General features: G+C 45.3%; 1 protein-coding gene and 1 non-coding gene across 2 annotated transcripts in view; one reads left to right on the top strand and one right to left on the bottom strand.

Annotated features, from left to right (window-relative positions):
- The window catches only part of KHDRBS3 (KH RNA binding domain containing, signal transduction associated 3), a 139,099-nt gene that overhangs the window by 63,980 nt on the left and 61,847 nt on the right, over positions 1-13,272 (top strand). The window contains exon 5 of the mRNA XM_039845903.1: positions 2,182-2,321. Within this exon, the coding sequence (XP_039701837.1) occupies positions 2,182-2,321 (140 nt within the window). The remainder of the gene's footprint in view (positions 1-2,181; positions 2,322-13,272) is intronic.
- LOC120588876 (U6 spliceosomal RNA) lies at positions 11,946-12,051 on the bottom strand. Its single transcript, XR_005649337.1, has one exon. It is a non-coding gene; the product is annotated as a U6 spliceosomal RNA (small nuclear RNA).

Below are 13,272 nucleotides of genomic sequence, written 5' to 3' on the forward strand. Positions count from 1 at the left end.
CTTTAACTTCTAAACTTCCAACCCCTATATATGACGGTTATAGGATGTTTCAAGTTTTTTGTACGCTGGGCATTGCGGATCCAACCTGTATACAATTGATCATGTCACTGTACCCTCTGTCATTAATCCTTATCTTTCACAAGCCAATCGGCATTCTGGACTTGGCTCGTTAATCCCCTTTATCCAGTGTCTTGCCATTTCTCCTAAAATTAAGCATTATAAATAGCTCCACATCTCCATTTCTTCATCTTTCCTGCCACTTCCTACTCTAGACCATCTTTACCACCCATTGGAATTCAGAGCTTTCGTCTGGTATTTCTGCCTCCAGCGTAATTTTTACCCTTTAATACCACTGTTGAGCTATAAATTACACACCATAAAATTCTCCCCGTATCAAGTATACAATTCACTGGTTTTTAGTACAGATGGTCCCTGGCTTATGATGTTTCAACTTAGAATTTTTTGACTTTATGATGGTGCAAAAACTATAAGCTTTGTCAGTTTTGTTGATCTAAATTTTTGGTTTTACTGATTTTTCTCTATTTTCTGTTCTCTATTTAACTTATTTCTGGTTTAATTTATATTATTTTTTTCCTTTGTCTTTGTATTTTCTTTTCTAAAGGTGAAAGTTTAGGTTATTTATTTGAAATCCTTCATTTTTTACATATATGCATTTAAAGCTATACATTTTTTTTCCTAAGCACTGCCTTGCATGCCTCCTAGAAACACCGGTGTGTTGTGTTTTCTTTTTCATTGATCTCAGGATATTTTCTTATTTTCCTTGTGGATTTCCGTTGCGATCTCATGGTTCTTTTGATTATGTTCTTTCATTTCTGCATATGTGTGAGCTTCCCAGATGTCCTTCTTTGATGGATTCCTAATTTATTCCGTCATGGTCAGAGAATGTACTTTGATTTCGGTAACTTTTAAAAATTGCGAGGCTTGTATTATGGCTCAGCGCATGGTCCAGCCTAGAGAATGTTCCGGGTGGACTGAGAAGCATGTGTGTTTTAGGGTGTAGTATTTCGTCAGTCTCCGCTTTTAGTCTCTGTCATCCAGGTGCATTAATGCTGGAATGATCTTTCCAAAACACAGACCTAAATATGCAACTCACCTCTTTAAAATGATGGAATGCTTTTTTTTAAGTACCTTCAATTTTAGACCTTTCAGGTAATATGTAAAATGACTTAAGGCTTTGCATGCTTTGGCCTCGGGTTTCCCCTCCACTTTTAAGCCCCCAGTTGCTTTTATAATTCAACCATGTAGCACTACTTCCTGTTCCCTGGACGTATCATTCTTTTGGTCTTTGGAATACTTTGCTAGCCCTCCTCTGGGCAGCTAGTTCTCACTTGTCCTTGCGTGACACTTCCTGTAGAGAGCCCGACTCTTACTCCCCACAGCAGAGTCAGATGACGTTCCTTTTGGAATAGTTAGACCTACGTTCCCCTTTTATTGTGAAACAGATCACACTTTTACTTATTTATTACACACCCTTCTTGCTGATTATTGACTGGCGCTGGGGATATCAAGGCAAGGGGAGGAATCAAAGGTAACGCCTGAAGCTTCTCAGTTGGACATTGGGACAGTGAAAGAAGGTAAAGAAGAGCAAGTTTTCAAGGATGAGACAAGGTATTCGGTTTGGGAAACGTCGAATGATGCCGCTTGTGCAGCATCCAGTGGAGATGCCCAGAAACCACGTGTCCTGGTTCCTGATGTCAGTGAATCTGCCATGTGGATGTGTCTTCCCCCTCCACTGGCTTCTGAGTCCCTTGGCTGGAGGGACCGTGCCTGCTGCTCCCTGTCTCCTGTCACTTGGCGCATCAGAGATGCTCAATGACTGCCGATTGAATTGGTTGTAAATAGCAGTGCTCACATATGTGTTATTTGGCATTTTAATTTTATTATGAATGTTCGACTTGGAAATCACACCTGGGGGAGGGAGTTGTGGCCGATTGTAGAAAATTTGAGTCTTGGGGGGAAAAAATTCTGTTTTTTTGTTTGTTCCCCCTTTTACAAATAATACAGCGATACATTTTCATTTGAACAAACTGAAATCTCGTTTTATGACTTCGACTATCTCCCTCACCTCTGTTATCAATTAACAATCACGGGCCTCTCGTTCCGGCTGCCCTCGCATTTCCTGCCCGAGGTCAGTCACCCAAACTGCCGTCTCCTCCGCAGGACTACAACGACGAAATCCGGCAAGCGCAGCTCCAGGAACTGACGTATTTGAACGGCGGCTCGGAGAACGCGGACGTGCCGGTGGCCCGCGGGAAGACCGCCCTGCGCACGAGAGGGACGCCCGCCCCGGCCATAACCAGGTGGGCGCATCATCGTCGTCGTCGTCGTTGGGCGCGTGACCGCGGTCCCCAGGCTCCGCTCGTAGCCGTCAGTCAGGCGGCTCTGTCGCGTCTGGGCGTTTTTCTTCCATCCTTTCGAATCTGATGCCCACCCCTCTCCCAGTTTTTATTTACGATCTTAATCATCTTTTAAAATGAAATTAGATAATATTTCCTCCCTGCTCGAAATCCTTCGGCGCATCCTCCGAGGGCAGAAGAAATCCTAGCCTCCCTGACACTCAGGCCGTCGCCTGGCTGCCCCGATCCGGGCTTCTGCCTTCTGCCGTCTCGGGCACCCCAGCCAGACTGGCCTGGAGCCTTTGTGTCCTGCAACGGGCCCAGCTCCTTTCCTTCCAAGCCCTTCTCCCGGGAAGGCGTGGTCTCCCGGCCACCTCGCTGCCCGCGCTCGGCACTGCCTTATCAACGCACGTGGGGACCCTCGGTCACGGCCTTGTTTAAAGCATCCGTCTCCCGCCCAGACCTGGTCCACGACACCCTGTCTTCGGTACTAATAGCATTTATCCAACTCAACCTACCTCTGTTGTTTGTTCGCATTTTCATCGGTGTCACCTCATTATAATGTCGACCCGCGAAGGTCGTGGACGAGTCCTCAGGGTCCCTAGTACCCGGCGTGTGGTGCTCACTCGGTCAGGAGCTGCCGAGTCAGTCCCTGACGACAGCAGATCCCTTTGGCTCTTCCCGGTCACGTGTTGACCACTTACTGTGTTTTTTGTTAATGTAGTTGTTGTCTGTCCCACGGCCGACTTAGCTGTGTGGGAATGGTCACAAGGGTGTCACCACCTTGGAATTTCACCGTGGAACCACTTGTTCCCAGAATCTTCACGAATGTTCTCCACCCACCGCTATCGCTTCAGAATACCTTTCTGCCAAGAGATGTAAAGACTCTAAAATGAAGCCCTGCGGTGGGAAATAATAACTGGTTTAATAAGACCTTTCCATGTCGGTTTCAAAGGAGGGAACTTGGGACTGTTTTTTAGGATTGAGGAGATGAGGACGTTCCTGTCCTCCCAGCCTGGCCTGTGTCATGCCTCCAGGCAGTATCGCCGGGGATTCATGGCCCCCACCCCCCATCCCTCCCACAGGCTCCAGCAGATCCGGGGGTGGGGGGTGGGGGGAGATTAGGGAAGCAGCACGGATGGAGACTCGAGGCCACTCCAGGCAACGCACTTTTGGTTTGTTTCATCGTTTTCTCTGTGGGTCTTCTGCCCCACGTCGCCTGCTCCCTGGTCCAGGCGAGACCGTGTGAACCCTCTGGGATGCCTGCCCCCCCATTCCTATTAGTTCCCCTCCTTCTGGGTTGCTCGCCCACTGGCCTTCACTCTGGCCCTTTCTCCCAGGTAGCAGGTGGTCTCACCTCCCTGAACTTGATACTAGAAACAGCAGGAAGAGAAAGTGAGCAAAGCAAACGTTATCTGCCTTTCTAATTTGTAAAGATGCGTTCATCGGTATTGGGGGTTGAATGTGGCGGCTTTGTTTTAACCTAGGACATTGGGCTGACCTAGTCACTCAAGGCCTTTTATTAGCTTTCATCATACTGGGGCCATTTTCAGCTACGGCTTCTTCAAAGATCTCGCCTGCTGCCCCTTTCTCTCTCCTCCCTGGACTGCAGCCCCCGCGTTAGCTCTTACGGCTCCACTTCCCAAACTAGATGTCCCAGTGCTGGGGCGGCAGCAAACGCACGACATTGCCATGGCACCATGTCAGCTTTCACGGGGCCTTAATCCTCAGCAGCGTCCTTCGGACACTTCACGAACTGTCAGCGAAAGGTGACCGTTTATGGTTTCAACGTCCGCTCAGGCGCGCTGAGTTTAAGGGTGTCACACCTTAAACTCATTTGCTGTGATGAACAATGAGTAGTCACAATTACTTCGCCTGTTGGGCACTATGTAACTTCTCAAACCACGGGGGTCACATGGGACACTGTCACCTCATTTCCTCATCCACATCGATTTTCACATGGTGCTTATTCTCCTTAAAATGGATGCCGAACGATAGCATAGATGCCAAAGATTGTTTTAATGACTGAAACTGTATAGTTTTCCTCATAGAGTATGAGGCTATGGGAAATGTTATCAGGAAAACTGAATTGTTAGTATCTGGGCCATAGATATTTCATGCAGCTGTATTTAAAGATCCTTTTTTATTTTTTATTTTTTTTAAGGAAAGGGTGTACATAGGAAAAATGTTAATATATTTCTTCTTCTATTAGACAAACTTTCAATTAAAAACATGTTACAAGGATGTTATTTGAATTGTTTGAGTCCCTCTGAGACTTCCCTTCTCAGGACATCCTACCTCGTGGACTGTCAGAGCAGTCAGTCACCCTCCTCTCCTCCCTTCCGATTCTGTGTCTACACCACGTGCCTTCATGAAAGCCTGGACGTCCATACTCGGCACGTCCGCCCCACGTCCCGAGCAGGATACTGGCGGACTTTCCTTGGAAATGAGTTTCCCTGCTTTTTTTTCCTGCCACGTGGCCCGCTGAGTTTCTCCCTCAGCCCTCAGCATCTAGTTCCTCCCTGTGCAGGTGCTTTTGGATGCCGTACTGGCGTTGATGACAGGAGACAGAAGGAGAAAAATGCGTACTTTCTTTTAAAATCACCATGGTCGGCTTTAGGGAGACAACACCTGAGGCTAGTAATGTTGCAGATGGGGCGAGAGGGTCTGACAGGAACTCGTAATGTGAATGCCAGGCCGGGACTGGCAGATAAGAGAAGCAGTTAGACGTGGCCCTCTGGGTGTCAGCTTGGCCAGCCACGTGCATGGCGGGTGCAGCGTAAGCCGGACACGTGTTCCAGGCCCTCCTGTGGACTTCTGTGCCACCTGGAGGGCGGGGTTTGACACCCAGCACGCCGCCCGATTTTTCCTGGGGCGACGTTAAACAGGACCCACTCACAAGCAGAGGCAGCTGGATGTGAGGGGCCTTGCGAGCCTGTTCACGTGGGGATCTCTCCCACCACACCCTGGTTTTTCAGATGTTTTAATGTTTTTTTTTTCCCCCCTCTTTGAAAATCCGTCAGTCTATTTCCGATGTTAGGTCATTTAACGTCACAAATTTTCCTTGAGCTCTTTCTGTGACAGGAATTCGAAGTTACAGAGATGCTTAAGTCATTGTTCTCCATCAGGGAGTTTAGAGGGGAAAGCCAGAGAAACGAGTAACTATGGCCGAATGCTGTAAATAAGGGACGAGGGATGCGGAAAGAGCCGAAACGGAAGTGGACCTGAGTGGGGACTGCGGGTGTGAGCAAACTTGGGAGGAAGTTGAAATAAGGCGGCATGTCCCTGCGGAGGGACAGAGGCTCAGAAGCAGACAAGTCGAGGACTCTTTGGGGCTTGAAGTTAGGGTGTGACACTTTGGGGGCATCGAGGTTCTGGAGTCAGTCTTGGCTCTTACTAGCCGCATGGTCTCAGGGGACATCCCCTGTCTAAGCCATAGTTTCCTCGGAGATGGAACATTGAACGCATACTAAACCCAAACCCTACTTAATTTTTTTAATGTCCCGTTCAAGCCCAAAATGTGACGTGATTTCTTTTCTGATTCCTCAAAAGGATCCTACGTTAGACATTGAATTCTTATAGCACAGATATTGGATCAGTCCCTCAATACAGGACCTTCAGCAAATCACCCATCTCTCCCCAAATGCCTTTATTGTCCATTTTGTGGTCATCAGACAGGGAGAAGATGCGTGCCTCATTGTCCCCAAGGCGGAAATAGGGCCAGTAGTTAGCGGGTAAAGATTTGTGCTATTTTCGTTTTCAGATGAAGAAAAAAACATAAAAACATGCCATCAGCTAGAACTGGAAGACAAGGGCAGGGTTCAAAGTGAGGGATAAGCTCTCCGTCTTTAGGGGGATACATCACTGGATGGGAAGAAAAGGTCAACACGTTTCTTGCGCTTTAGAAGAGGTTGTACTTTCTCACACAGTCACCTTGTCAGCATTTCTACTAATCACCACTTTGTAAGCTGTTAGAGAGAAAAACAAATTGCCTCGGATCTGCTTTATGCTCTGTGCAGTGTCAACAGTTGCTCTGCTAAAAAAACAACAGTATTTTAAAAAATTACATCGAGGATTGGATGGATCCCAGAAAAGGGAAGGTGACCAAGAGCTGTCATAACAGGTCGGTAACGTCTGGATCTAAGCCAGCAGCAGCCAGCCGCCTGAGAGCTTGTGGGAGATGCAGCATCTCAACGCCCCCCACCTCGTGACTCGGACGTGCCCCAAAACCAGGTCCTGGGAGGGAGGTGAGGGTGCGCACGAACGTGGCGGGGGAAGCACCGCCCTAGGACCCCATCTCTCGTGATCTCGACGGGCGCTCAGAGTCGGGGCTGCCAGAGCCATCCATTGAGGAGTCGCAGCCTTCATCCGTGCCCCTGAGGAATTGTAACTACAGGCTGCCTTTGCCTTTCCCTTCCATCTGGCCTCTGGCAAAACAAAGAAACAAACAAACAAACAAACAAAAAAACAGAACGATTAAGCTTTACTCCCTGAAAAACACTCACAGCCATAAAGAAACGGTGTCAAATGCATTAGGGATTCTCTAGGGGAAATAGAGACCCTCTTGGGTTGTCGTTCATCAGGCGTGGGCCTCACACCGAGCCCTGGAAAGCTTTTCTCACTGTGATGTCACCGGTGGCCGGCGGACGCCCAGACGCTCCGTCCCCAGGGCACCCGCCTGCCCGCTGTGGGGCCAGCCTTCCCCAGGCCCCGGGTCACCTGTTAGTGATGCCGGGGCTAGCTAGCCGGAGCACTCAGGGCCGCTGCCACCGAGTGCATCGCTTCACCCTATCCTTTTGCCTCTCATAAAATTCAGAGATGAAAGCCAAACAGTGTAGTTTATGTTTACTCTTCCTCTCTACCAGACCGCGTTACCAGACACGTAGAAATTGTATATAAACATGGTGCTGCTAAACGTAAAACGTGGACTGACGTGAGTCGTCTCTCCCGCCTGCTCCACCCTCAGCCTTCAGTCCGCAGCCAATGGGAGGCGTCAGGACAGCGTCCCGGGTGAGGTCTGCATGACAGTGACCGCCTACTAGTGCCTGTTCCAGGTTAGGCATTTTCTGTGTCCTGTGAGGTAACGTCACACAAGTATCCTGCAAGTACCACTTATTATTAACCCCGTTTTACAGATGGAGAAACCAAGGCTAAGCAGCCAAGTGACAGAGTTAGATTTGAGTGTGGGTGTGTAGGGACCCAAAGCATGTGCTTTTTTCCCCCTACCTGTTAAAACCTCTTGTTTATAAACTAAATAATTAGTTCCTGATTAATTCATTGAATTCGGTCATTTAAAGCCCTATTTCCACAAATATAGCCGTTCTAGATTATTTTTACATCTGAGTTTCAAAACCAGAAACCGTGGTCACCCTGCTGAGAAAATGCAGACGGAAAGAACCATCGCGGTCGCATCCATTCGTCTGATCGTGAGACTCGGTCACACTGTCCTTCTGCTCTCCCACACCCTCATTCTATCAACCTGAATCAGTTTCTCAGGTTAAAAATCAATCAGTCCATCCCCGTTGATTGTCGTGATCAGTCTCAGCTCACAGGCGCTTCTTCTGTCCTCATCCCATGTTACCAGCCCCTCTGCTCAGCTTTGTCCTGAACCTCATTTGTAGCATTGAGTGAATGCTTTGCAGTATCCCAGGGTTTTTACGTTGGCGTGTCACTGTCCATCACGCCTTTCCCTCGCCAGAGTCTCATGTAAAGCAATGCTGATCCTGCTGCTCACCACCAAACACTTCAAAATGAATCTTCAAAGCATCTTTGATAGATAAGTATTTGGAGCTACGTGTATCAATGACTTGTCTGAAAATCTGTAGCAGATAACTTAGCATGATTCCGTGCACCCAGCGGGCACATAATCTAACAGTGTGGACGACAATGGGAAAGAACTGTGAGCTTCCTGAATGTATAAACTTAACATCTTTCAATTTGGTGAAAGGCGTAAGTTTATATATTCAAAAGACATGCTGACTATTTTGTGGCCCCATGTAGTCCCTGGGGTATTAGATAAGGAGGAAGGAGCCTAAGTTGGTTTGACTATCCAGACATCAACTGAAATATCACAGAGGAGTTAGATGCACTGCAAGTGGAAACGACTTTTTCCCTCTAATCCCATCAAAAAATTTCTAGATATGTACCGGGGATAAAAAGATGAATGACATTGTAGAAATTGCAGTGTCTGTCAGTATAGTTCAGACAGATCGAAACTTACATAAATTGTTGATCCGCATTGAATAGGAAGAGTGAAACACGTTCTATATCCTGGGTCAGCCCCTCCTCGCAATGACACTGAGAAGCGAGTTCTGTACCCCCCGTCACGACGGAGGAAACTGGCCGGAACGTTCAGACCCTTGATCAGTTTGAGTGACAGGAAGGCGGAAGTTAGGCTGGTAGGTACAATCAGGAGTTGAATTCAGATCTGACACCAGTGGCCTTGGTCTTGACAACCAAGTTTACTGTACCAAATTTTATGGCCTAGAATAAATATAAAATAAAATAAAATAAAAAAATAATTCTTACTACTTATAAAAGGAATAAAACAAGTTATCTCAGAGTGGAAGTCTTGTTAAGATTTTGCTTCATTTTGATGATCTTGACAGTTTTGAGATGTACTGGTCAGGTTTTTTGTAAGTTGTCCTTCATTTGGGATTTCTCGAATAGTGTTCTCATGATTAGCCTGAGGTTACGGGTTTGGGGAATTTACAATGTCACGTCCGTCCGGTGATGTCAAGGGCGCACACTACCCACAGGACTTCTCACTGTTGACGTTACCTCGGTAACCTGACTGCGGTTAGTGTTCTCCAGGTTACTCCACTGTAAAGTCCCCTCCCCACCTGCCCAGGGTGGAATATCTGCTTAAATTATTTGAAAGATTTTTCTCTTCCCTCCCATTTATTAATTCACCCATCTTTACACCGGGATAGACTCATGGATGTGTATTTTATCATTGGGTTAAAATCTGATACGACCTTATTCTCGTTGCTCTAGATGTGTCACCTCTGGCCGTTGGGAATCCTTTCTGCTCCTTTCGCATGCCCCCGTAATTTGCTTTAAATTTTTTTTTGAGTGCTTTCACACTTGCTGGTACTATGCGTTGCTCTAGCATCATCTTGTGTATTTCCTGCTCCAGACCTAGAATCAGCTGTTTCTCCAGGGAACCCTGGTTCCCATTGTTGGGGAACCGTATCAGAAACTAAGACTGTGTGCCAGTCCCGCTTGTTCCTACCGACGTGTTTTTGCTTCCAGGCGCCCTCGGCTCACAGAGAAGGGCATGCATGGCTGTACGCTGACCCACGTGTAATCATACATCTATGCGTATTTCCGTGTTTAACCATCTGTATCTATAGTAAACTAATCGTGAGTTCATATTGATGTCTCCGATTCCAATCCACTGCTGTATTGATCATTCTAGCCTCCTCCCCTTGCTTATCTATAACTTTTACTCCAGCAGGAGTATGTGGCTCCACCATCCACCCTCTGTTTAATTGTCCAGTAGCAGTAGACATGGACAGTGCCATCAGAATCGTTAACCTGTACCCCGACTCCTCCCTGTGGGACTCAGTGTACCAACTACAACAGTGCTTGGTGTACAATTTCTTTTGTGTTTACAAACATCTCTCATTTCTCAACTTACTTTTCCTCCCAAATCCATCATTAAGGTTGTTTTGTATGTTTAATATAGTTAAAAGGTTTTGTCACATTCAGCACCCCATCCTGGGAGACCTCAATTTCCTAAATAACGTGTAGTTTTTTAGTTTGCATACATTGAAGTTTACTCGGCACTATAAAATTCTGTGGGTTCGACAAATGTTTTGTGTTACGTATCCATTATTTCAATATCATATAGAACAGTTTCATCATCCTAAAATGTTCCTACTGTTTCACTTATTCAGCCCTCCTTCCAATCACTGATTTTTTTTTTTAACATATCTCAGCCTTTTTTTTTTCTTTTCCTGTGTCGTATCATTGGAATTAGACAGTTTGTAGCTTTTTCAGACCAACTTTTTCCACTTCGAGGCATACATTCAGACTCATCCATATCTTTTCGTGGACTGCTAACTCATTTCTCTTTACACCTCATGTGGGTGTCCCCCAGCTTCTTGTCCATTCACCTGTCGAAGGGCATCTTGGTTGTGTTAGCCACTGGGAACAAAGCCGCTGTAAACCCTCACGTGCAGGTTTCTGGGTGGAAGTAAGTTGTCAGATCAGTTGGTTAAACACCAGGGAATACCGTTGCTGTCGTGTATGGTAAGACTGTGTTTAGCTCTGTGACAGGCCTCCAGGTGGCTTCAGAAGTGGCCGAGCACTGGGCACGCCCCTCAGCAGGGATGGAGCGTTCCTGTTGCTCCATATTTTCACCATCGATGGCTGTATTACCTGACTTTTGGTTGTAGTCATGCTAATGGGTATGTTTCAACTCGTCATTTTCTAATGACAAGTCATGTCGAACATCTTTTTATTCGATTATTTGCCATCTGTATATCTTCTCTGGTGTGCTGTCTGTTCAGCTCTTTTGCCCATTTTTAATTAGATTGTTTTTGTTATTGTTGAGTTCTTTGTGTATTTCAGATACAAGCCCTTTACCAGATATGTATTTTGCAAATATTTTCTAACTTTTCATGGCATCTCTTCATCTCTTAACAGTGTCTTTCTCAGAGTAGAAGTCTTTCATTTTAAAAAAGTCCAGCTTACCAATTTTTATTTCATGGACTATGCTTTTCTAATTACATCTAAAACCAAGGTCACTTTGATTTCTCTTATGTTTTCTTCTGTAAATTTTATATTTTACATTTAGGTCTAAAATCCATTTTGAGTTAATTTTTGTGAAAGATGTAATGTCTGTATCTGTCTAGGTTCTTTTTATTTTTTCTCCCCCCTCCCTTTTTTTTTTTGCGTGTGGACATCCATATTTTCCAGCCTCATTTGTTGGAAAGACTATTATTTCTCCATCGAATTGTCTATGCTCCTTTGTCAGTGATCACTTGACTGTATTTCTGTGGATCAATTTCTGGGCGCCCTGTTTTGTTCCATTGATCTCTGTGTCTAGTCTTTCATTAGTACTCACTGTTTTGATTACTGTAGTAGTAATGTAAGTGTTAGCCACTGGGAATCAGATATTGTGAGTCCTCCAACATTTTTCTTCTTCGCTGTTGTATTGTCTCTTCTGGGTATTTTACCTTTCCATGTAGTCTTTAGACTGTGTCTGTCCATCTACAAAAGAGCTTGCTGGGCTTTTGATTGGGATTTCACTGAGTCTGTTCATCAAGTTGGGAAGAATTAACAATATTGACTCCCACATGGAATAATAAGTTGGGCAACTTAACAATAGTGACTCCCACATGGAATAATACTTTCCCTCTGATTTTTTTTCATCAGAGTTTTGTACTTTTTTTATAGAGAGTTTCTGTATATATTTTCTTAGATTTGTACCAAAACATTTCATTTCTTTTGTTGCTTCAGCAAATGTTATTTTGTGTTCTTTTAAAAGACTTTATTTTTTAGAGCGATTTTAGGTTCACAGCAAAATCGAGAGGAAAGCACACAGATTTCCTGTATGCCCCCGCTCTCACTCAGGCGTGGGAATGTGTGGAATGCCTCGCAGATGTGCATGTCATCGTGAGCAAGGGCCTTGCTCCTCTCCTTTGTATTGTTCCAATTTCAGAATATGTGCTGCCGAAGTGAGTGCTGTGACCGTGCTTTCGTTTCAAATTCCAATTGTTCGTTGCCATTATAGAGGAAAACAGTTGACTTCTTAACTCTGTTCTAAGACCTAGCTGTCTGTTCTAAGACCTTGCTTGCTTAGTAGTTTTAGAAATGTTTTGTTTATTGTTTTGTTACGGTTGATTCTCTGGGAAGTTTTATGTGGACATGATGTCACTTGAAAACTAAATATCTCTTCCTCCACAATCCTGTATGTTTTATTTCCTTTTCTCGTCTTACTGAATTAGGTAGAAGGTCCGTACGGTTTGAACAGGAGTAGTAAGAGGAGGCATCCTTGTCTGGTCCCCAGTCATAAGGAGAAAATACTCGGTTTCTCATCATTCAGTATGCTGTTAGGTGTAGGTTTTCATAGATGTTCTTTTTCAACTTTCAACAGAAATGTCCCTCCGTTTCTAGTTTGCCGAGAGTTATCAAGAACAGTGTTGAATTTCTCAGTTGCCCTTTCTCCTCTACATGATTATGTGGTTTTTGTTCTTAAGCTTTGTCGATGTGGATCACATTGATTTTCTAATGCTGAACTAACCTTACATATCTGAAATAAATCATACTAAATCATGGTGTATAATTTTTTAAACATTGTTGGATTCAATTTGCTATGATTTTTGAGGATTTTTATATCTATGTTCATGAGAAATATTGATGTATAGTTCTTTTTAAAATTTTATGTTTTTTTATCGGTCTTGGTCATATTAAGAAGCCTTGTCCTTGCCCTCCCTCGGCCCATCCATCTCCTCCTAGGGAGGCCAGAGATCAGCCACACCAGCCCTGTGCCGCCCTCCACAGGCTGCCCTGTCCCCCTCAACCCTAGGCCAGTTGTGGCTCCCAGAGGGAGTCTTAGAAAAAAAATTGTTGAGAGGAATCTTCTAAGACAGGTCCCATCAGGGCTCAAGGCCAAACTGTCCTCGCTGGCTGGCCCAGGCCCGTCGCAGCCTGGACGAGTGACGTAGCAGTAATGTTGAGGAGGCTCTTCCAGTGGTCAGCCTCGCAGAGCGAGTCACAAAGTGTCCCCTGGTTTCACTTTCTAGACGAGGTTGTAGGGATCGGATATAATTTCTTCCTTTGATGTTTGACAGAATTCACCCGTGAAACCATCCGGGCCTGGTGCTTTCTTTTTTGGAGGATTATAAATTACCGATTTCATTTCTTTAATAGACAAGTGTTTATTCAGATAACTTAACTCTCCTCA

Source organism: Pteropus medius, unplaced genomic scaffold, assembly GCF_902729225.1.
Source record: "Pteropus medius unplaced genomic scaffold, Ma_sr-lr_union100, whole genome shotgun sequence".
Lineage (NCBI taxonomy): Eukaryota > Metazoa > Chordata > Mammalia > Chiroptera > Pteropodidae > Pteropus > Pteropus medius.